The 22,240-nt window shown below is 46.4% G+C and overlaps 1 protein-coding gene across 3 annotated transcripts in view; it reads left to right on the top strand.

Moving 5' to 3' along the window:
- DCUN1D4 (defective in cullin neddylation 1 domain containing 4) overlaps positions 1 to 22,240 on the top strand; it is an 87,946-nt gene that overhangs the window by 13,329 nt on the left and 52,377 nt on the right. For 2 of the 3 annotated variants that reach the window (XM_004706282.4, XM_045284044.1), the window contains exons 2-4: positions 13,024 to 13,094; positions 13,264 to 13,303; positions 21,783 to 21,897. In XM_004706282.4, the coding sequence (XP_004706339.1) occupies positions 13,024 to 13,094; positions 13,264 to 13,303; positions 21,783 to 21,897 (226 nt within the window). The remainder of the gene's footprint in view (positions 1 to 13,023; positions 13,095 to 13,263; positions 13,304 to 21,782; positions 21,898 to 22,240) is intronic. The other variant, XM_045284045.1, reaches the window with a different exon arrangement.

Here is a 22,240-nt window from a genome sequence, read left to right on the forward strand (position 1 = left end):
GCCCTGGATGAGTCTCATGTGAGCCACTGGGTTGCTGGCTGCCAGCGGGATGGAACTGAGTCAAGGGTGGGAGGTCGTGTGGATTTTCCGGTTGTACATTAGAGTCACTTGGGGGCAGCTTGGACCCAGATGGATACTGCCACCCCCATTTGTATTGAATGGGCTTGGACAGGGCCCTGGATGAGTCTCATGTGAGCCACTGGGTTGGTGTACCACATGGAGGCTCACAGGGACCCCGGGCGACAGTAGACCTTGCCCCATAGAGTCTTCAAAACTGCCATCTTTGTGGCGGCAGAGTGCCACATCTTTCTCCAGTGGGGAGGCCGATGGGTTCAAATTGCCGGGCATTTGGGTAGCAGCCAAGTGCTGTAACCACTGCACCACCATCACGTAAGCTTCATTAGTCAGGTTGGGCTTGGGTTGTAGGTGGGAGGGCTCACTGGGCAGGTCGCACACCCATGGCTGCTCACCTAGCCAGTGCTTAGGTACTGTGCTTCCTGTGTGTGCGTGCCAGGCACCGTTCTCAGCATATCGCTCCAGTGGCTCAGTTAATCCTGACAGCCTTCTCAAGGAGCCCTGGCGTTGTAGTGGTTAATGCACTCAGAGCTGCTCACTAAAAGAAAGGTCAAGGATTCAAACCCACCAGCTGCTGGACAGGATGTGACAGCTTCCACAAGTTATACGAGGAAGTCCTGTGGGCAAGGCAGCTGCACTCGGTCCTGTCGGAATAGATTCCGCATCAGTGGACGGCACGGTCACTAACCGTTAGATAAAACAAATCCTACTTCCAGCAATGAGGGAAGGGATTGTACAGAGCAGACCCACAGTCCTACCTTGGGGTTTTTCTTGGTTGCAGCTTTGGGAAAACTCATTTCTTATTTCTCTGTTTCAGTGGTTTGGCTTCAGATCTGAATGTATACACACACAAGTCACATGAAGACCTATGCCATTGATGGCTAATGATGATCACTTGTTAGGCATAATAGATACAGATGACCTGAAATACTGCTTTTGTAGTTTGAACAAGAAGTATAGTTCACTGTATGGTAAAATTGCCTTTTGGATTTTTAGGTCACACGTAGTATGTATGAAGGAGTTTCAGAAGTTTGTGGGGAAATTTCATTATCTTTCCATTCCATTCTTCCAGGAACTTTTTGAAGCCTCCCCCTCATATCTTCAAACTCATATACAAGGGGGCTTCAAGGAAATCCATGGAAAATGGACGGGAAAGATAGTGGAATTTTTCTGTGAACTTATAACGATGAGTACAAGAATGAAGAAACAGGAGGTGGGGGTGGGAAGAATGAAGAAAATGCTCTGAAACTGATTGTGGTGATGATGGTACAACCCTTCTCGATGTGATTGAACTATTGAATACTGTGATGTGTGAATTATATGCCAATAAGACTGTTGGAAAGAAAACTTTAAAAATGCTAGGTGGGGAGGGGAAGCCGTTATTAAGTGCACATCTATGCACAGGGCTGTATTAAAAACTTGGAATACTTTGTGAGAATACATTGCTTGGCTGCCTAGAGTTTGGCTAATATTGAAATTTCTTTATGAATCTTTATTCGCCAGCAGAATGCTGTGAAGTAGAATGAAGGCTGGCTGGAATATGTCTTTCTTGCACCTTCCTATGTCTTCCAGGAAAGTTGACTCTGACTTTAGAATGAAGAGTTTTGGTTCTTCTTTAAGAGTAAGTTACTTTTAAGTTTGTGTGCTTGGCTGCCGAGAAGATTGGGAGGGAAATACGGCTCCTCTCTCCCTTTTGTGGAGCGGGAAGGTAGCTCGATAAATTTTTTGCCTCTGTTGGAAGAGAGGTCAGAAGGAGGAAGAGTTTTGGGCTAGGGGTGAGAAGATATGTTATTCCCAACCTGGCCATAAGATAGCCATCTGGCCCTGGGAAGCCACTTCACCAGCTTGGGGGGAAGTTGGACCAAATGACAGGAACCATCTCATCCCCTGCGTGCAGCCCCTGTGGTTTTCCCTGTAGCTCAGTGACGTTTTATACAGATTGGGTTCTAAGGCCCACGTGTGAGGGGACAGTCACAGAATACCCTTGGCAGCACTTGGGGAGCTCACTCATCGGCGAGGTTTCTCTGAAATCCAGCACGCCAGTTCTTTGCGCCAGCATTGGACTACATCACCTGCTCTTCAACCGTTGCCAGTTGAAACAGCCGGCTTGCTGTTTAGGGACCATGTTTTACGAAAAAGACATATTTTACAATCTGTAATCATCGAGTGTTTGAAGATGCGCGCTGTGGAATTGACACGTGGAAGCCGAGACCGTCCCAAGGATTAGTGGCTTCACGTTTCCTGCCTGGTTCTCAGGAAGTGTGGGGTGGACAGTCGCCGCAGGGCTGAAATGACCTTCCCTTTCCCTGTCCTCCTCCTGCCCCTGGCGAATGACGTTGCACCTGTGTGAGGCAAACGTGGACTGGCTGCAGCTGCACTGGCTCAGGCTCTACCTCTCCCCCGTAGCACCACTCCTTCCCTTGCGGCCCACCTCAGTGGTTCCAGTCCATGCACACCCAGCCTCGCTGGCCCTGGAGTCGTGTGTCTGCACTCGGCCAGTTCAGACCCCTTCATGGCACCCACACCCGCACAGCAGTCCGTCGTCCTCGATGCCCACTTCTTCGCCAATGTTTCGCTGGGGCATGGCGAGGGGATGGGGAGTATAGCCCAAAGCTGTGACATGAAGCGCCTTTCCAGTCTTGGACCGTAATCGTGTTTGCGTTCAGGTGAATTGCCGTTGAGTAGAATGGGCATTGCTGAAGTGTTCTGTTTCTCCACCACGTTGACATACTCTCTGGTGACCCAATTGGAAATACACGTCCGTAGGAGACTAACCTCGGATAGGGTTCACAAGGTCTTCCTTTTTGGACCTTTGCTCTCTTTCCGTTTGAGCTTCCTCTCTGCCCGCTGCGACTTCTTACTTTGAAATTCCCCCTACGCAGCACGTTGCATTCTGCGTTCATTCACAACCGGAGTTTTCCAGTACATTTTTAATGCAGTTTTTGTGGTAAGATTAGGTGCCTCGGCTGATACTTGGGTCAGTTTATATTCGAGCATATACAATATTTATTGAGCACCTACTGTGCACCTGGAAGACAGCAGTGGACAGACCAAGCCCTGACCCTCCTGGAGTCTACACTCTAATGGGAGAAGCAGACAGACAGACAGACGACACCAAGTCCTGAGGAATGTCAAGAAGAAACTGAATAAAACTAGGGGAGGTGATAGAGTGAGAATTCGCCCTGTTTGCTGAGCAGGTGAGGGTGTGAGGAGCTGATATTTAAAGGAAAACCTGATGATGGGTGAGAGCATGCTATTATTGGGAAATAGGGTTGAGGGTCAAGAGGATGGCATATGCAAAGGCCCTGAAGCAAGTGTGCTGGGAGTGTTTGTGGAACCACAGAGAGGCCACTGTGACCTAACAGGGCATGGGAAGGGAGGTAGGAGATGAGGCTGGAGAGTTGGGGAGGGGCTGAGTGTTCAGGACTTTGAATGCATGCTCCAGATTTTCCTTTACCCCAAATGTCCCCCTTCCCTGCTGTCTGTAACTTGGGTGAGGTTGTAACTCCAGTTGTTTTTCTTCCAGTTTTCATCTAGTCGTTAGCTAGCTGTCCCTCCATTTGCTGAATGATCTTGGCTCTTATTGATTGCTTTTGTCAGATACATGTGTTTATACATAGTGCACATTGATGCCTGTCACCTCCCTTACACTGATGTGTCCTTTTGAATAGGTTCCCATGCTGCTTCAGTTCTGTACCATTACAGTAGGGATTGATAAGTGATGGCCCATGGGCCACAGCAAGTGTGTCTCCTAGTTTTTGTAAGTGAAGTTTTAATGGAATGAATCATAAGAGTAGAACAGTTGTAGTAGAGATTATATGACTTAGCCTAAAATACAAGAATAAATCAAGAAGTATTGCTACAAACACCATAGAAACCCTTGTCAAACAAAAATATAAAAATATGCAGCTATGGTTTCCTCATATAACCTCCATCTAGGGCTTTACACTTCTGACGGCAGTGTATCTATCCCTCGTAACCATTTCTTGCTCTTGGAAGCAGCAGTTACGATATCAAACGATGCATGGCATTGGGTAAATCTGCACGAGACCTCTTTAAAACGTTCAAAGAGCAAGAATGTCACTTGGAGAGGCCTCAGGTGCGCCTCACCCAAGCCATGCATTTTCAGTCACCTCATATGCACGAGAAAGTTGGACACTGAGTAAGCAAGACCGAGAAAGCCTTTGACTTATGGTGCTGGGGAAGAATATTGAAAGTACCATGGAATGGCAAAAGTACAACCAAATCTTTCTTGGAAGAAGTACAGCCGGAATGCTCCTTAGAAGCAAGGATGGTGAGACTAAATTTTATGTACTTTAGACCTATTATTGGGAGAGTCCAGTCCCTGGAAAAAACCATCTTGGCTTGTGAAAATAAGACGACGACATATTGGAAGTCCCTTGACGAGACAGATTGGCACAGTGGCTGTGTGGTAGTTGCAAATTTGCTTCCTATGTACAAAATGTATTGAATGCGATGTATGATTTCGCATCCCCAAGACACCAAATAGTGTTCTTTTTCAGTGCTCTTGAGAAACGTTTGGGGAGCAAAATGAAGTCTAATGGGGCAAGATTGAGACTGGGGGAAAATAGGTGGGGTTTCCTGATGAAATTCTCATAGGTCAGCCCCAACTGCCTTTACAAGGATGAGTGGATGCACTGTTGCGATGGAAAATATTTTGTAGGCACTGTTTTCCTGGTCTTTTTCTCACCAATGAACTTCTCCATTTTCTTAAAACATCTTCCTAATATGCCCCTATAACAGTCCTAAGTTCTTGAAGAACATGTCAAGATTACTCCTATGGAATCCCCAAACACTGTCACCATGATTTTTTGAGCTCATCTCTCTGCCTTGAATTGAACTACGTAGCAGATTCCCTTGAAAGCAGGTGTAATTTAGGCAAACTAGAAATCAAGCCTACTGTACCTTTTTACAGAGCCCGTGTTGCTATTTTAAAGGAGCACTACGTTGGGCTGTGGTCAAGGTCAGCAGTTCAAAACTACCAGCCTCTCCACAAGAGCAAGACAAGTTTTCTATGATGCCCGTAAAGAGTTAGTCTCAGAAACCTACAAGGGGCAGTTCTACCCTGTCCAGTTGGGCCGCTCTGGATCAGGATCGGTCAGAGATGATGGTGAGTTAATTTTTTTCGTGGCTTTTAATACAAGATAAGAGTCTGCATGCGGCACAGGAGAGCCAGGGCCCATCCCTGCTTATCTCTGGGGAGCATTTGTTCAGGGAATAATGCTGACGTCACCTAGCCTTTACCCTTTGGAAGTGGAATATGAGCAGAAGGCGATTTTTATGAATCAGTATTTCCTTATTAAATATGCCCTCTGTGAAGCATTTGCTCTCCCCTTCATGGCTCTGCCTTCAAGGATGTGAGATCTATTTTAGATTTCAAGTCTCTTATTTGCCCTGAGCACTGAACAGATGAACTAAAAGATCCAATGTGTATTAACCTTTTGAATTGATCTTTTAATACCTTTTCTGCTGGTTTCCCTGAATTTATGGCTCTTGCCTAGCTTCTCCTTCCTCTGTCGAAACGAAAGACAAATAATCATGTTAGTGGTTTTTCTCCCTTCTCCCTTTTTGGGTTAGGAGGGGTGGAAGGAGCAGAGTGATGATTGGTTATAGTAGAGCTTTGGATGTGGAGTTGGAGGCTGTTAGGGATGATTTGATTTGTAAAATGAAGCTCTTTATTCTTGTTGCCTAGTGACGTGAAACTTCATCCACGCTGTTACAGAATACCCCAGCACATGTGTGTTGAGGTGATCAGCAGCTGTCGTTAGGAAGATCGGCTGGAGGGCTAGAGACGCAGCCGTGTCTTTGTAGGTAGTAGCCATGTCTCTCGGACCGTCTGCCTCAATTATGGGGGCGCTCCAAATTGGGGGTCTTTGATTTGGGATTTGTGTTGGGTCATTTTAAATGGTATAAAGAAGTCCTCTATCTTTTATTGAGCACATTCTATGCCTCAGGCGTTGTAAGAGGTGTTGGACACCTTCTTGCCATCCTCCTAGCAGCACTGAGAATTTTCTCTCATTTTGAATTGTATCATTGTGGTAAGTCTATATGAGGGCCTTCCCAAAATTAGTGGGGACATGAAATGAAAGGGTAATGGGACTTTCCCAAGTCCTCTGATCCAACACAACACTGGCCAGTTCAGTTTCTTTTTGTGTACATTTTTGGCATTAATTACATGATCTGTACATCCATTCCCGGTATCCATTGCCAGTTTTTCCTTCGCCATTAACAGATACTCAATGCTTTCTCAACAGTGACTCATCTCCCCTCCTCATTCTTGGTGGTCAGTGATAAACTTTGCTTTCTATCCATTCGCCTATTTTAAATATAAGTGGGTCATAAAATGCTTGTTTGTGTGTGACTTCCTTCTCTGTTTCTGTGTTGTACATGCATCAGGTCTTTACGGCTGAGGAATAAAAAACTCCATCGAGTGTATGGATCGCCTCTGTTTAGTTTAACTTCCTCTGTTGATGGACCTTGGATTGTTTCTCCCTGGTGGACATCGTGACCGTTAGTACTGCAGTGAACACTGGTGTACAGGCATCTGTTGGAAACACTTCATGCAGTTACTTGGGTGAATCCCTAGGAGTACATAAGGCAGGCAGTTCCGTGTGTCAGCTTTTGAGGACCCCTCTGCACCACCCCACCCCCCACTGTTTTCCACAGCAGCTGAACCATTTTGCATTCTCACCAGCAATGGGTGAGCGTTCCAGATTTTTCCACATCCTCTTCAACATTGTGGTACCTATTTTTCTTGTTTGCTTGTATAGCGCCATCATTTCTGACTCAGCAACCTTGGAGGACTGGGCAGAACCACCTGTGTGGGTGTCCGAGAGGCTAACTCCTAGTGAGGGGACAGTGATGTCTCATTGTGGTTTTGATTTGCATCTCCCCAGTGGCTACGGTGTTGGAGTATTTGTCGCTCATTTGCATATCTTTGTCCGTAAAATGTCTATTTAAGTTCTTAGCCTGTGTTGTGTTTTCAGTTGTCTGTTCTCTCCCCCTCCCCTCCCCCCACCCCTCATTAGAACTTTGAACTAATCATTTCCCCGAGTCTTGCGTTTTAGCCACTCTTTGTTCTAAACAGGAGACCAATACTTGGTCCTTTTGGTGGCCGCTCACAAGCTTTGCAGATCCCAACAGCTTCTTACCAAAGTAGGATATAGAACATTGACTTTAAACAAAAATCATTTATTGGGGGCTTGTCTAGCTCTTATCACAATCCATACATGTATCCATTGTGTGAAGCACATTTGTACATTTGTTGCCATCATTTTCAAAACATTTTCTTTTTACTCATTCCCCCCATGAACACTTGATCATTTATAATTTTTTTTCATGTCTTACACTGACTACTGTCTCCCTTTACCCAATTTTCTTTTGTCCACCCCCCTAGGAGGGGGTTATATATAGATCATTGTGATTGATTCCCCTTTCTTTCCCTACCTTCCCCTTCCCCTCCTGGTATTGCTACTCTTATTATTGGTCCTGAGGGGTTATCTGTCCTTGATTCCCCGTGTTTCAAGCTCTTATCTGTACCAGTGTACATGTTCTGGTCTAGCCGCATTTGTAAGGTAAAATTGGGGTCATGATAGTGGGGGGAGGAAGCAGCAAAGAACTAAAGGAAAGTTATATGTTTCATTGGTGCTATACTGCACCCTGTACTGGCTGATCTCTTCCTTGTGACCCTTCTGTAAGGGGATGTCCAATTGTCTACAGGTGGGCTTTGGGTCCCCACTCTGCCCTCCCCCCCATTCACATTGATATGATTTTTTGTTCTGAGTCTTTGATGCCTGATACCTGATCCCATTGACACCTCATGATCACACAGGTTGGTGTGCTTCTTCCATGTAGACTTTGTTGCTTCTCAGCTAGATGGCTGCTTATTTACCTTCAAGCCTGTAAGACCCAGACACTATAACTTTTGATAGCTGGGCACCATCAGTTTTCTTCACATTTGCTTATGCACCCGTTTTGTCTTCGGTGATCTTGTCAGGGAAGGTGAGCATCTCAGCATGCTGGGTTATTAGAACAAAGTGTTTTTGCGTCGAGGGATTACTTGAGTTAGAGGCTCAATGTCCCTCTGCTGCCTTAATACTTAACAAATAAATATATGTACATAGATCTAATTCCCTATCATTATATATAAATATATATACATATGTCCTATAAATGTCCTTTGCCTCCTAGTTCTTTCCTCTGTTTCCTTTAACTTTCCGCTTGTCCCACTATTGTTCGGCCTTCATGGGGGTTTCAGTAATGCCTCTTGGCTACATTGCCCTTGACCATGCATCCCATGCCCTCATCTCCATCAATTTTAGATCTCTTGTTGTTTCCTTGCCCTTGGGTTTGTTGACAACCCCTTTCCTTTCCCCTGCCTCCCTGTCTCCCATGTCGTTCTCCTCTCCCCCCTCCCAACTATTGGTTCCACTGTTTTATTGTTTTCTCCTCCAGATTGTTTATCCCACCTATCTTATCTAGATAGACCTACAGAGACAATAATAAACACAAAAACAAGACAGAGCAAAACAAAGTGAAAAACCAAAACAACAAAAACCAATGACAAAAAAAGAAAAGCCTATAAATAGTTCCAGGTTTGTTTATTGACCTTTAGGAGTGTTTTTTTCTGGTCGAATCTAATTGGGTGCCATGCCCTCTCTCCAAAGTCTATTTTTGGTATTCCCCAGAGACTGCATTGCTTTGCTCCCCTTGCTGTTCTCTTACACGCCTTTAGTGTTGGACTGTGTTAGGCCAATTGACCTAGATGTGCCCCAAGACTGTGGTCTTAAACCCTCAAGCCTAGTAACTCAGCCCTTCAAGGTGTTTGGTCTGGGCTAAGAAGTTAGCTTAACTTTGCCCTCTATATGTTCCACTGTATACCTGAATATATTTACAGCACACATTAAAATGTATTTGGGAATGTCCTCTGCCATACCTGTGTTGTGCTCCCTCACACCTTCCCACTCCTGTTCAGTGGACCTATGTGCCTCTGTGTCTACTTGTACGATGGTTATTACTGTTCCTGCAAGTGTGTGTGTGTTTATACACATAAATAATAATACGTACCGCTGGTGCCTTTCACGCTTACACATTACCTGCCCCTTCATCCAGGTTAGGGCGCGTCCACATCAAGGGACGTTTCCCCTCCCTGTGAGTGGTCTCATGAAGGACTTGCCCTTTTGTGATGGACTTAGTTCGCTCAGCAGAACGCCCTCCCACTTCATCCGTGTTTTGAGCTGTTTCAAGGATTCATTGTTACTTGTTAACATTGTGTGATATTCCGTTGTGTGTCTGAACCATAGGTGATCCATCCTCCCCTGATGGATACATGGGTTCTGCCCATCTTTATGCTGTTGGGGTTGATGCTATGACGAACATGGGTGTGCACCCTTAACTATTGATCTTGCGGCTCTGGTTTCTCTAGGATGTCTACCTAGTCACATGGCATCTCTATTTCTAACTTGCTAAGGAAGTCTATACCATTTTCTACCATGATTATACCATTTTACAATCCAGCAGCCAATAAGAGAATTCCTGTGCCCCACACCCTCGCCATTATTGACAGGGTGAGATGATCGTTCATTGCTGTTTTGATTTTCACCTCTCAGTGATCTTAAGCATTTCCTCAGGTGTGTATGTTGGTGGCCTGAATGTCTCCTTTGGTCAAGTGTAGGTGTCCATGTCTTCTGCCCACTTAAAAAAATAGAATTGCTTGTCTTCTTGTTCAGGTATTGACATTTTCTGTGATTTTAGAGATTGCCACATAACCCCCTTCCTAATAGTATTTCCCCTAAATCCAGGTTCCCTTTCTATTCTTACAGAGACCTTTTTAGTGGACCTTGGTGGTTCTTAGCCTTATAGATAAACTGGTATTTAGGTTAAGTAATTGATAGGGAGGGGGTTTCAAAAAGTTTGAGGAAAATGGAATGTTTGCCACTAACTTTTTAAGGCCTTTGAAGATCTCAAATTCAAAGCACAGCTGTAATAGTTGAGCTAGGTTGTACTCTGGTCTTTTGTGAGGAACTGTGTGGATGCGTTCGATCATAGTGCGCGTGCGTGAGTGCGTGTGCGTGTGCGTGTGTGTGTGTGTGTGTGTGTGTGTAAGAGAGAGAGAAAGAATGGCATGGCCACAAAAGCTTGAAGGACCTGCTGCCCAGTTCATGGAAGTCCTAGAATTCTGACTTGAGAACATCTTGTGTTTCCCATTTTCTCTACTTCCTCCCTATTCAGATAAAGGAGGGGGAAGGAGTTAGCGATTTTGATTTGTTTGGCTTCTCTTATGGGAATGTTGACAGTTGAAATAGCAGCAGGGTGGTAACAAGACAGAAACCTAGCATGGGGTCATGAGACTTCATTGCTTGGGTGGCCTTTGGCAAGTCCCCTTAGATTTCTTGCCTTCTGTGTGCCTTTGGTGAGGAAAAAAAGGACCTAGTTTCCCTCCTCGGAAAAAAGAATCTAAGAGCCTAGACTTTTCTTTGTTTTGATTTTGGGGGTTGGGGCAGGCAGGCTTAAGAATTTGAGTTCCCCATATCCCCCTGTGGGTTCGAAGTGGGCAGTCTCTTCCAGCTCAGAGACCCGACCCCTCTCCATGTGTATTCATCGGCCTCCCTTGCTCTTCTGGGCAGTTGCACAAAATGAATAAGCCAGATTCTCCGACACATTATTAAGCCATTTATTTACCTTCAGCCTGGCTGAACCATTCAGATGCCAAATAGTGACACGTGCCTTTACTTGATTTTGGACCCATGCAGAGCCTAAGGCCTTGCTCTGGTTGAACCCCAAACCCTGGTTCTTTGGACCATTCTTGATGGGTGAGACTGCTGCCCTATAGCATGCGTGTGTGTGTGTGTGTGTGTGTGTGTGTGTGTGTGTGTGTGTGTGTGTGTGTGAGAGAGAGAGAGAGAGAGAGAGAGAGAGAGAGAGAGAGAGAATGAATATGTTTAGGGCTATGTTCTCTGCTGGCCCCTCAGCCGGGAAGGCCTTCCCAGAAATGGATTCCTAACATGTTTTAGCAGTAAAAGTAAATCTTGGATAAATACTGGAGGGAAGCTAGCTTGTTTCACTACTTGAGGTAGCAATCCAGCCAAGCCGGTCCAGTTCCAGCATAGACAATGTGTAGTACCTGCTCTTTGGTGCTGATGTGTGCCCCAAATTGAACGCTGAAGGGTGACTTTTCCCACCAGAATAGCATAACTTGGAAATTTATAGTAATGAGTTTTCAATTTAAGGTGACATTTAGACTCAGCTTTTGACAGAAAAGCTAGAGTCTTAATGTAAATTCTTATTTTTACAATAATTCTATTGATGCCTAGTCAAATATTAAAGTATTCATACGCTTTTAACTCATACAGAGGCTTTATGATGCTTATGGGAGAATCTCATGATCTTTTCATTGCTGAGATTTTTGAAGCCCCCTCATAGTGGTTGCAGAGCCTGTGTGGATACAAGTTCAGTGGTCTCTGGGCATCCTGGGGGATGGGCTCCAGAACCCAGTGGACTGAAAAATTCAGGATGCTCAAGTCCCTTGGACTTGTGTGATTCAGGCATATCCTCCTTCACACATGTAAATCATCCGTAGCAGATTTGGCTTTGATATATATCTCCCCCACCCACCATCATATTTTTGGCCTTTGCATGTGGGACTCACAGAGTTCCCTGAAATAAAGACCATTGCCATCAAGCCCATGCTGATCCACAGGGAGGCTATCGGTACAGAGTAGAACTGGGGTTTCTGAGAGGCTAACTTTTTACAGGAGGAGAAAGCCTGGTCTTTCTCCCAAGGGACGGGCTGGTGGGTTCAACTGCTGACCTTGCAGTTGGCAGCCCCATGCCTAACCCACTGCACTACCAGAGCTGCTTCCTTCACTGAAGGCTGACTGTGCAGTTTATAAGTGTTAAATGAGAGATTCAAAAGACTCAAGGTTTAACAAAGCTTTATATTGTGGGATCCTAAGATGAAGCAATTTAATTAATTGTGTGTGAGAGTTAGTGTGCTGTTCCGAAAGCATTGGAGATGATATTTGGGTACATTCTTTGATCTGGATGCATCGTTAAGCCCCTAGCGCAGGTGTCTGTTGGATGCTGTGTGCCTCTGCAGACTGCATCACCGAGCTCTAGCCCATCCGACTGGGTGGGAGCAGGCAAGATGGTCTTTGATTTGTCTGTTATTGGGAGGTTGAGGAACTTACATTATATGTCTGTTTCTTATTATATAATTGTATTGTAGGAAATGACCCATGGTTGATTGCTGCGCACCCCCCACCACCCCAATCTTCTTTCCAGATGCTTTCTTGCTGTACCAGTAGCTGGGGGGAAGGAGAGCCCTGGAGGTGTTGTGGATTGGTTACAAGTTGGGCTGCTAACTACAAGGTCAGCAGTTCTAGACCACCAGCTGCTTCTCGGAGAACAATAGTAGGCTGTCTGCTCCCAAAAAGAGTTACATTCTTGGAGACCGCCTGCCTGGTAGCGTTGCTGGGAGTCAGAGTGGACTCCAGGGCAGTGTGCTAGTTTGGAAACTCTGGGGCAGGAAAGGCAAAGCGATCACGTGTTAAGTCAGGAAATCTGTTTTCTGTTGGTCTGGTTTGTTTAATTAGCTCACAGTATCAGTATTTTTCTAATACGTTCATGCTTTACAGCTAGTGCAAAGTTTTTTGTTTGGGCTTTCCCTTAGAATTCATGAGACAGTTTTGTGAATTTTAACATTTGTTTTGGTATTTAACTTTATAGACTTTATTTCTAGGCGATGCGTCATTTTGTGTTGGGGTTTTTTTTTTTCATGTAGTAAGTGTCAAATTAACTGAGGTAGTGTCCACTTGTTTCAAAATGTTAGTTCAAAGCTTCACTTTGGAGCTTTCTTTTCACTTACAGTATCTTTCCAGTGTGGGAAAGAAATGACACTGTCTGTCCCCCTTTTTTTTCCTTGGAAAGACTTTCAACTGAACTCTCATCTCTCAACGCTGGCAAATATTCACAAGATCTACCATACCCTGAATAAGCTAGTAAGTTGATCTTTTAAAGACAAAACTACCAATTATTTAAAACTGTTTTCTGTAAGTGTGTTTGACAGAAATTTAGATTTGGGGTATTGCCTGTTTATGAAAACACTTACATTTTGAATGTGTTGTATGGGCTTTGATGTTTTGGTAATAATGGACATATTTCTTGCAGAATCTAACAGAAGACATTGGCCAAGACGATCGCCAAACAGGTACTTTTAGATGCTAAGATTTTTTTAATTGAAGTGACAGAAAATTGCCCATTTTAAAGGGAGTAAGTCAGTGTTATATACCGTATGGATAGTGTGCTACTACCTCTCCCCAACACCAATCAAATAAATGCCCTGGCAGATTGTTATGAAGGGCAAACACCAGCCAAGAGTGCTTCACTTTGCCACCCGCCACCCACTGGATGGTTACAGGTGGTGGTTTGAGGGGGAGGAGGGTCCTCGGGTTAGTGGAGGCTGCCATGCTCCATCCAGCTCCTCCCCAGCTGGAGGTCCGCTCTGAAGCTCTGGTTTCTGACAAGCCACTTCAGTGCCTTGAAAGGGGCGTGGGGGTTTTCCCCAGGGCTTCCAGAAACAGGTTTCTCAGCCCCACCATCGCAAGTGTATACCAAAAAGGTGTGATGGTAATGCAAGTTGGAAGGCATTTCAGAAGGGTTTGTTGAACTGAGCCAAAAAGACATAACAGATGTGAGAGAGAGAGGGTGTGTGTGTGTGTGTGTGTGTGTGGTGTGAGAGAGAGAGGTCTTGAGGTTTCATAGATGGGAAAATTGAAGCCTTCTTATTGTAAATTTATCTGTCCCTGTGGTTCTCAAATAACCCTCTGGGGAGGGCTTTTTAAAAAAGTGTTTGCCACCCCCCTGGAGTATCAGATTCTGTGGATTCAGGGTGGGGCCCTAGCGTTTGCATTCTGAACCGGCTCCCAGGTGATGCCCAGGGAAGGTGTGTGTGTGGGGGGGGTGGTGGGGGCGGGGTGCAGCCCGCACTGGCACTGCTGCTCCACACTGTATCGTGAAGTTCAGAAACTTGTATTTGATATGTAGCTGCTAAAACTGCCAGCAAACATTATGAACATACATCGCATCTCTTTTGAAAATGACAGCAGTGGTAGATGGACGCATGCTTGCTGGAGAGCGTGTTGCCTAGCACCCAAGTCCCTGGCATGAGAAGACATGGTTCTTCACCACTAGCTGCTCTACCTTCCCGCTTTGCCACAGCGCACTGTCGCCCACAGCCGCTGTTGGACGCGTGTGTGTATTGTAAGCGGCGTTTGGGTGGTGGTGGTGCTGGTGGTGGTTTTGAATCCAGTGTGGCATCATTGGGGTTGTGCTGTGTGTCTGCTATCAAATCTTTCCCTCTTCATTTTCTGTTTTGTGGAGACATGTGCCCCTCCAGGCTGGTTGAGAGCCAAGTGAGAATTGATGCTGGTAGGTGCCCTGGAGTGAATTCGGACTCAGCAGCCCTGTTGACAACAGACCCTCTGCTAAACCCTGCCAGGTCCTGGGCCACTGACCTTGTGAGTTAGGCACAAGAATCAGATGGAGACTGAAGTAACTATTTTGTTGGAAAAATAGGCCTACGTGTACAGCAAGCTGTTTTAGTAATTCCCCTGAATTAGATGACCTGACACGCAGTGGGTGCCACAGCCAGGTAAACACAGGCCTGCACCTGCCACCCTTCCTCGCTTTCTGCCTGGCTCACTTGCCGTGGCCTGAGCCCTCCTTTGTGACTGGCAGGACTGAAGGGGTTCAGGAGGGGCAGGGGGCACCTTCAGGGGAGGGGTGCCTGAGTCACCTGAACTTCTCGTGGCAGTTTAAAAGAATTTGTGTAATGATTCTAAAGGCTGTGAAAGGACATGTTTTTGGGGGTTTTTTGCTACTATTTAAAGTATCGAAAGGTAGACAACAGTGAAGGCCACTGCCCCATGTTACCGTCTCCAGTCTCAGCCCCCGTTCTACTCCACATACGTGCTCCGGAGGCCAGGCTCACATTGCTTGTATTTGTGTCCTATGGATGGTCATAACAGCAGTCCTGATTTTATTTTCCCCAGTACAAGTATACACTTGGATGTGCCACTTGTTTTGGTCCCGCAGCACATCTTGGAGAGCTTGTAGCGCATTAAGAAAGACTTGGCTCTTCCTTTGTACTGGCTCCTGGGTTTCCGTGAGCTCAAACGTGAAAACGACGGTGAGGATGGCGCAGGACCTGGCTGCGGTTCGCCCTGTCGTACACAGGGTCCCTGTGGGCCGGCTCTGACTCCAGGGCACCTAACAACCACCACCACCACCACAGCAACATGCTCTTCTGAGCCATGGGTGCCTGTGTCTGCAGCCCTCACTGACGCTGTGAGATGTGCTTAAGCCACGACGATGTACCTGTCAGTGTGTTTCGCTTCTAGCTACAGTAGCCAGTAATGCTGAGTGGACCTGGACTTCTTTCTGTAAAGACCACGGCCTGGGCCTGCCTCCGGGACAGTCCCTCTGTTGGGCCGGGCTGCCGTGAGCGGGGGTGGACCCAACAACATTGGTCCCAGGCGATGATGTGGAAACAAACATTTCAAGGCAGCTTGAACAGTTAAACTGTTTTTCTCTTTTCTGGAAGAGCACGTCGGTGGCCCTGAGAACTGGTGTCCTAGTGACTCTCAAATGTGCTTCTGTGTGTGTAAGGCCCTAGGTTGTCTTTGTGCCAGCTGCGAAGGCCAGGCAGCCCCACGGCGCTGAGTGGACTCTGCTTCTGACTGCCCACGGGTGACAGAGTGGAACTGGGACCTAGAGTCTTCGGCATGGAATTTGCAGAGGCAGATCGCCAGACCTTCAAGCTGCCTTGGGGTGCGCTTGACCTGCTGCCCCCTCTTTGGCCGGGAGCCAAGTCTTGTTGGCCATTTGCACCACCCAGGAGAACTCTGTGCATTCCTGGCCTTCAGGTTGATTTTGAGTTTCTGATTTCAGTGAGTTTTGTTGTTGTTGCAATCTCACATCCAAACGTGGAGCCTGGCGTGTGGGTGTTCAGCCACTGTGTTACAAGAGGACCATGGGAGCGAAGAGTTTACTTGGCCTCATGCCTCCTCCTTCGCCGTTGGGACAGTGGGTGCAGCTGGTGTTCGGTGTAGGAAGTGCTGGCAGATGCCCACCTGCCATTAACGATGGTGACTTCTTAGTAACAGTTCCCCATCTGCTTGTCGCATCCTCTTTTGGTGACTGTCTAACTAGAGTCCTTTGACGTAAAATTGATGATGTTTGGGAATCTTCTGAGAGCTTAATTACTGCAGTGCATCTTTATCTCTTGGTCCAACAATAGTCTGAGAGGATTAGAAGAATGATACCATGTGGCGCAGGCAAACCAAGTGCACAGCGGCTGTGTATCTGCTCTTTTCCGCCCGGAACACTTGCCTTTCCTCCTCCAGAGAGGGGGAGGGAGAATATGAATGGGTAAATTTATTTTGTTTTTTTAACCAGATAGACTATATTTTAAAAAGCCAATCAGAGTGACAAAAGAGAATGTTGGAAAAAAGGAAGAACACGCTTTTCTGACTTAAATAGTAGAATTACAATTGTACACTTGGAAAATAATTCACTCAAATATGCAAATAGGTTAATGATCTGTTGAAAACAAATGAAATTTGTTTTCTGTACTGGGATATCTTAAAAATGTAATTATTAGTAACAACTTACTATATCTTTGTGACATAGTACAGTGAAAAATGTAAGACAAACTACCTCGCTCTATAGTTACCTAGTTTGGGGGTGGCTAGAAACTGGCCCTACAGTTTGGTAGGTCTTCTAGGAAGTGACTACTGACAAGGACCCCTTTTACGACAGGCGCGGCAGGCAGGGGCACCTACTTAGACGTCAGTTATTAACAAGTGCTTGTTTAATTTACTATCAAAACAGCAAGCTGGGTCAACATTAAAGGGCTATTGATCTGATCCAGGTGAACTGCAGTAGCCTTTTAAAAGGGTTTTTTTTGGAACACGTACCGGGATAGACTTGGTTGAAAAGTGTTGGCAGCACACTGAGCATTTTTCAATTGTTTAGTGTGGGCGGGAACAGCTGTATTTATTATCTACCTGATTTATTTGAAAATAAAATTTACAGAATATATAATTTGCTCTCTTTAATCACTGTGTACAGCCCAGAAGAAATAAGCCTGGACCCCTATCATAGCCCTTGCAAAAATGACACACGGTTTCTATGACTGTTTTAAGGACCACATCAGCGTTAAGAATGACTTTGCTGTTCGTGATGGAAGAATTGACTTCAGATTCATCTGACATAGAAGTATTTAGACTAGCCACCAGAGCAGCAGCCACGATTCTGGGAAGGAAGATTATTATTATTATAAACAGGCTCTTCCTCTTGTTTAGGATGGATCTCTGAAGCCGATTTCAACACTGCCCTTTTTTGGGTGATAGGCAAAGATAAGAACTTGCAGCTCTGATCTTTTCAGGAATCTCTGGGTTTCTTAAACTTCCTGAGGGAGTCACTTTAACGTGTGAAATATTTATTGAGCGTCAACTGTCAGGTTAACTCGATCAGTTAGCTTTCCTATCAGTATAGTTGGAGCCGTAGTGGCAACTTTAAGATTTGCAGAGGTCAATGAGATCGTTAAGAAAGTGCCTTGCAGTTAACATTAACGTGTTTAAAATATTTTGCCGCCAGTTAGAGTGTCAAATTGTTTTCATCTGAGCAAGTTCTCCTAAAGGATTGAGATAATCCACCCTCTGATACTGGTGAATATTCCATCATTAAATTATTTACGTGTTAATTTATTTCACTTGGATGGCAGTTTACATGAGGTTGATTGAATGATAAAATTTTGATTCACTGAAGTTAAAATTTAATGATACAAATAAAAACAAAATAGTAAGATGTATTTAGATCTTTTTTAAAAGCAAACACTTAGAATATTTGTTTTTTTGTTTGTTCTGAAAGCCTACCTGTCCAAAAAACCTAGGTGTTTGTCTTACTGGCAAGTAAAAACAAAAATCTGAAGTGAGGGTCTATCGTTTTTTTCTTTGAAGTGTTCCATTTTTAAGTTAAAGTTTGCTGCTTTATTTATCAGCACTTGATTTACATATGTGTAAGGAGTACAGTCATTTGACAACTGTTTTTTGAGCATCTCCGTGTCAAGTTCTGTGCTGCTGTGAGGTGCCAGCCGCGTGGCTCCGACTCATAGCCGCCCTGTACAACAGAAGCAAGCACCGCCTGGCTCGGTGCCACCCTCCCATAGTTCCTGTGTCTAGGCTCCCTGCTGCAGCGATTGTGCACTCTGGTTCCTTCTGGGTTGTCTTCTTTGTCCGTGACCTTCTACTTTACCAAGCAGGTTGTCCTACAGAATCTGTACTTGCTACTGACCACGCACAGAGGAAGGTCTCTAGGTGCTGTACCTGAACTGCTAACCTTGAGGTTGGCGGTTTGAATCCACCCAGCTGTGCTGTGGAAGAAGTGCCTGGTGGTCTAACCTCGGAGGCGATCATCATAAGTTGACGTCTACTCGGCACGCGAGGAGGAAGGGCCTACTTGTTTGTGTGCACAGATGGACCATGCAGGGCCCTGTCCGTGAAGGGGCACCTTTGTGCATCCCCGTGAAGAGGCCCTAGCTGCTGCTCTGCCTCAGTGGGGCTCCCAGGAGCTGGGTTGGCGGGTCACATTTGTTGAGTTGCCTGCAGTCCCTCCTTTTGTGGGTTTGGCAGGTTGGCATTTTAAGTAAATGCGTTTCTCCGCATTAAGGCATTGCTTTTTCTGCAGCCTAAAGGCTTTCCCTGCCATCCCGACCGCCCTGACTGGCAGTAGCCATCTCTCGGCTGAAAGATTTCTAGAGGAAAACCAGGTTTGGGCGTGTCTGCTTTGTCCTTGGCGGGGCGAGCTTCATCTCTGCCCTCCCTCCCAGCTTGCTTTCCTCTGACCCCAAGTTCCTGCTTGTTCTCTGCACCTCTGCATTGCATCAGGAGATCAGGCGAAGGTTCTCCAACCCCACCCCCTCCTTCCACTCCTTGTGCAAAACATTGGGGACCAGGTGGACTGTTTATCTGAAGGAGAGGAAGAGAGGCTTTCCCCCAGCACTCGGAGAGATCCCTCCCTAACACAAACAAAGTTAAGAACCACTGTTGGAAAGGAATGCTCATGAAGGCTTCTCTGATTGCCAAGTGGGAGGCTGAGGGAAAATGCTTTCCCTGAGACACAGAATAGGGTCATTAGCAGAGAGGGCACAGCCAGCCCTCAGGAAGGAGCAAAAGCCATGGATCCGAAGACCATTGTCCCGGGTTTCCTCTTTCTGAGTACACACGCACGCGCACACACACATACACACACTCTCTCTCTCTCTTCCATTTCACATTTGATTGGCCTGAGTGTTCTGGAGGAGTCTGCTGCTTGGGAGTTTCTGTGCCAGGATCATATTTGGTTCATATAACAGAAAAACCCAAATAACTTGATATTTCTTGTGCCAAGTTCAAAGCGTAGGTGACAGAAGATCGCTGGAGGCCTGGGCTCCCCATTGGGCGTGGCCGGTGAGGTCCAGACCTAGGTGGTTGAGCACTGCAGCCACTTCACAGGCAGCAGCAAGAGGAGGGGCAGTAGAAGACTCATGGGGCCTCCTCCCTCTTAAAATGGGAAGACCTAGAAGTATCTTAGAACTCCTTCTTCCCTTCTAAACCAAACCTGTTGCTCGCAGATTGATTCTGATTCCTTGGTGGCACTGACCTGCTCCACAGGCTTTCTTGACTGTCACATTTTAGGGGCAGGTGACCCCCGCCTCTCTTCTGCATCTCCTCTGGGTGGGTTTGGACCACCCACACTTGGGTTACTGGTTGAGCCCAAGCCATTTATGTTTCTGCTGAAATCATTTTGGCTGGAACTTCCATTAGATGGTCCCGTGAGCGGAAGATGGCCTCTTCTGAGTGAAAAGCAGCGTACACAGGGAAAAGCTGGGGTTCTGGGTTGCATAGAGGAAACCCACGGTTGCTGCCAGAGAGCCTGCCCCTCAGTGTGGGGCCCGAGGAGCGCATGGGAAGGGTGTGGGCTTTCTAGGTCCAGCACAAGTATTGTGCCCTGGCCCTGTTGGCCTGGTCTGGGATTGGAGGGAGTGAGCATTCATTCCAGGGCTGAGGATGAACACAAGGCAACAGGGCTGGGGCGGGATGCAAGCTCCTGGAAATGCCCCGAGGCTTCTCACGGGGAGTACCCCCAGGATGGCTGTCCTCCTGGAAACTCAGGCTCAGCGTTCACTTCATACAGTGTGGCCAGGGGGTGGAGGTCTTGTCAGCACTACACGTTTGTCTGCCACCCCCAAGGAAATTCTGGGTGTCACACAGCTACAGGCTGTGTATTTTATGATCACACTGCACCTTGGGGCCTTCAAGAGGCCTTGCCTGCAGTAAGACAGGTGTGTGAAATTTATGTGTGTGTGTGTGTGTGTGTGTGTGTGTGTGTGTGTGTGTGTGTGTGTGTGTAAGAAAGCCTGGAGATCAGGAGTATCAGGTGCCAAGCAGAAGCCTGATGCCGGCTGTAAAATAACTGCAGCTGCCCTGGAGTCAGTTTTAGTGCAGGGCAGTGCCAGTGCATCAGAGTGGACTTACCCTGCGTGGAGTTTTAGTGACTGATTGTCCAAAAGTAGGACAGCAGGCCTTCTCCCGAGGCACCTCTGGTGGACACGACTGCCAGTCTTTCCGTTAGCCACCGAGTGATTAACCTCTTTGCAGCCCTGCACCCCAAAACCAAGCTCACTATCATTAAGTCGGTTCTAACTCGGTGCCGTGGGTTTGGTGTTGGGCTGCTAACCAACCTCAAGATGACCACCAGCCTCTCCTCCGGAGAAAGATGAGGCTCTCTACTCTCATAAAGAGTGACAGCCCCAGAAACCCACCGGGGCTATTCTACCCTGTCCGATGTGAGTTGTAGCCCCATATCCCTGATTAGTAACAGAGAGGGTGCTTTTGACTGGCCCGTTCCTGAAGCATGTCTCCTGGGAAACCTAGCATGATGGAGGAAGGCTAACTGCAAATTAGGTTGTGGGTTCCAGTCCTGATCACCGCTTTTCCCAAGGCCTGGGCTGTTAGCTACTGACAGCTCTCCCACTCGACTGTCGTTTTGGCTTGGCCAGATGCTCTTATGAAATGTATTTATTTCATGGTACTTCTTTTTCTTTTTAATAGTCTTATTGGCATGCTGAGTGGCTGGTGGCTTAGAACTTGGCAGTTAGCAGCCCAACTTGGACATTTTGTTTAAGGTCACATCAGACTCCTTTTCTCCAAAGAACCCCAATACTGTTAGTTTATTCGTTGCTCCTCATTGAAGTTGAAGAGGGCTAGGACTGCACTTGTCTCATTGATTCCAGATTGCTGGCTTAGCCGGCCTGTGCCTGGAGTGCAGGAATGACATTCCGGGGGAATTCCTTTGGAAGGGACATTGTTGCCTAAGAGAAGTTGAGTGTATATTGGCAGAGAAAATTGAGCTTTTGATAATCCTGCTTCTGGGTGAGTTTGAGGAGAGTGTTTGGGCTGCGTACTGGCAAGGGTTGTGTCGTGACTCCGACTCTTGCAAAGGGGGGCTGAAGACCGTTTTCTCACTCTGCAGAACTCACAGATCACATCGGACCCCTGGAGGTGTTGAGCTGAGCAGTGATTCTCTCGGAAACATTCTCACGTGCGGCCCTTAATTCTGTGCCCTCTGACTGTTGGTTTCCACAGGAAGTCTGCGGTCCTGCAGTTCTTCGGACTGCTTTAGCAAAGCGATGCCACCGAGGAAAAAGAGAAGACCTGCGCCTGGAGATGACGTATCGGCCAAGAAAAGCAGACACGACAGGTATGTTGCAGAGCCGCTGCAGGATGCCCGTGAGCACACACGCCCCGCCTGTGAAGGGCCTTCTAAGGATGTGTACATACGTATGCCAACTTGACTGTCGTTCTGGCTTGGCCAGATGCTCTTATGAATTGTATTTATTTCGTGGTACTTCTTTTTTCTTTTCAATAGTCTTATTGGCATGTACTTCACATGTCATAGAATGTAATCCTCGAATCATCATTAAGAAGAGTTGTGCAATCACCACAATTAATTTCAGAACGTTTCTTCTGGTACTCATTGTTAGCTCCCCATTTACCCCCTCCTCCCTGTCACGTCCCTGGGTAATTGTTTGTTTTTTTTTAAT

This window comes from Echinops telfairi, unplaced genomic scaffold, assembly GCF_000313985.2.
Source record: "Echinops telfairi isolate 266 unplaced genomic scaffold, ASM31398v2 ScPeMD7_7468;HRSCAF=8506_0, whole genome shotgun sequence".
Lineage (NCBI taxonomy): Eukaryota > Metazoa > Chordata > Mammalia > Afrosoricida > Tenrecidae > Echinops > Echinops telfairi.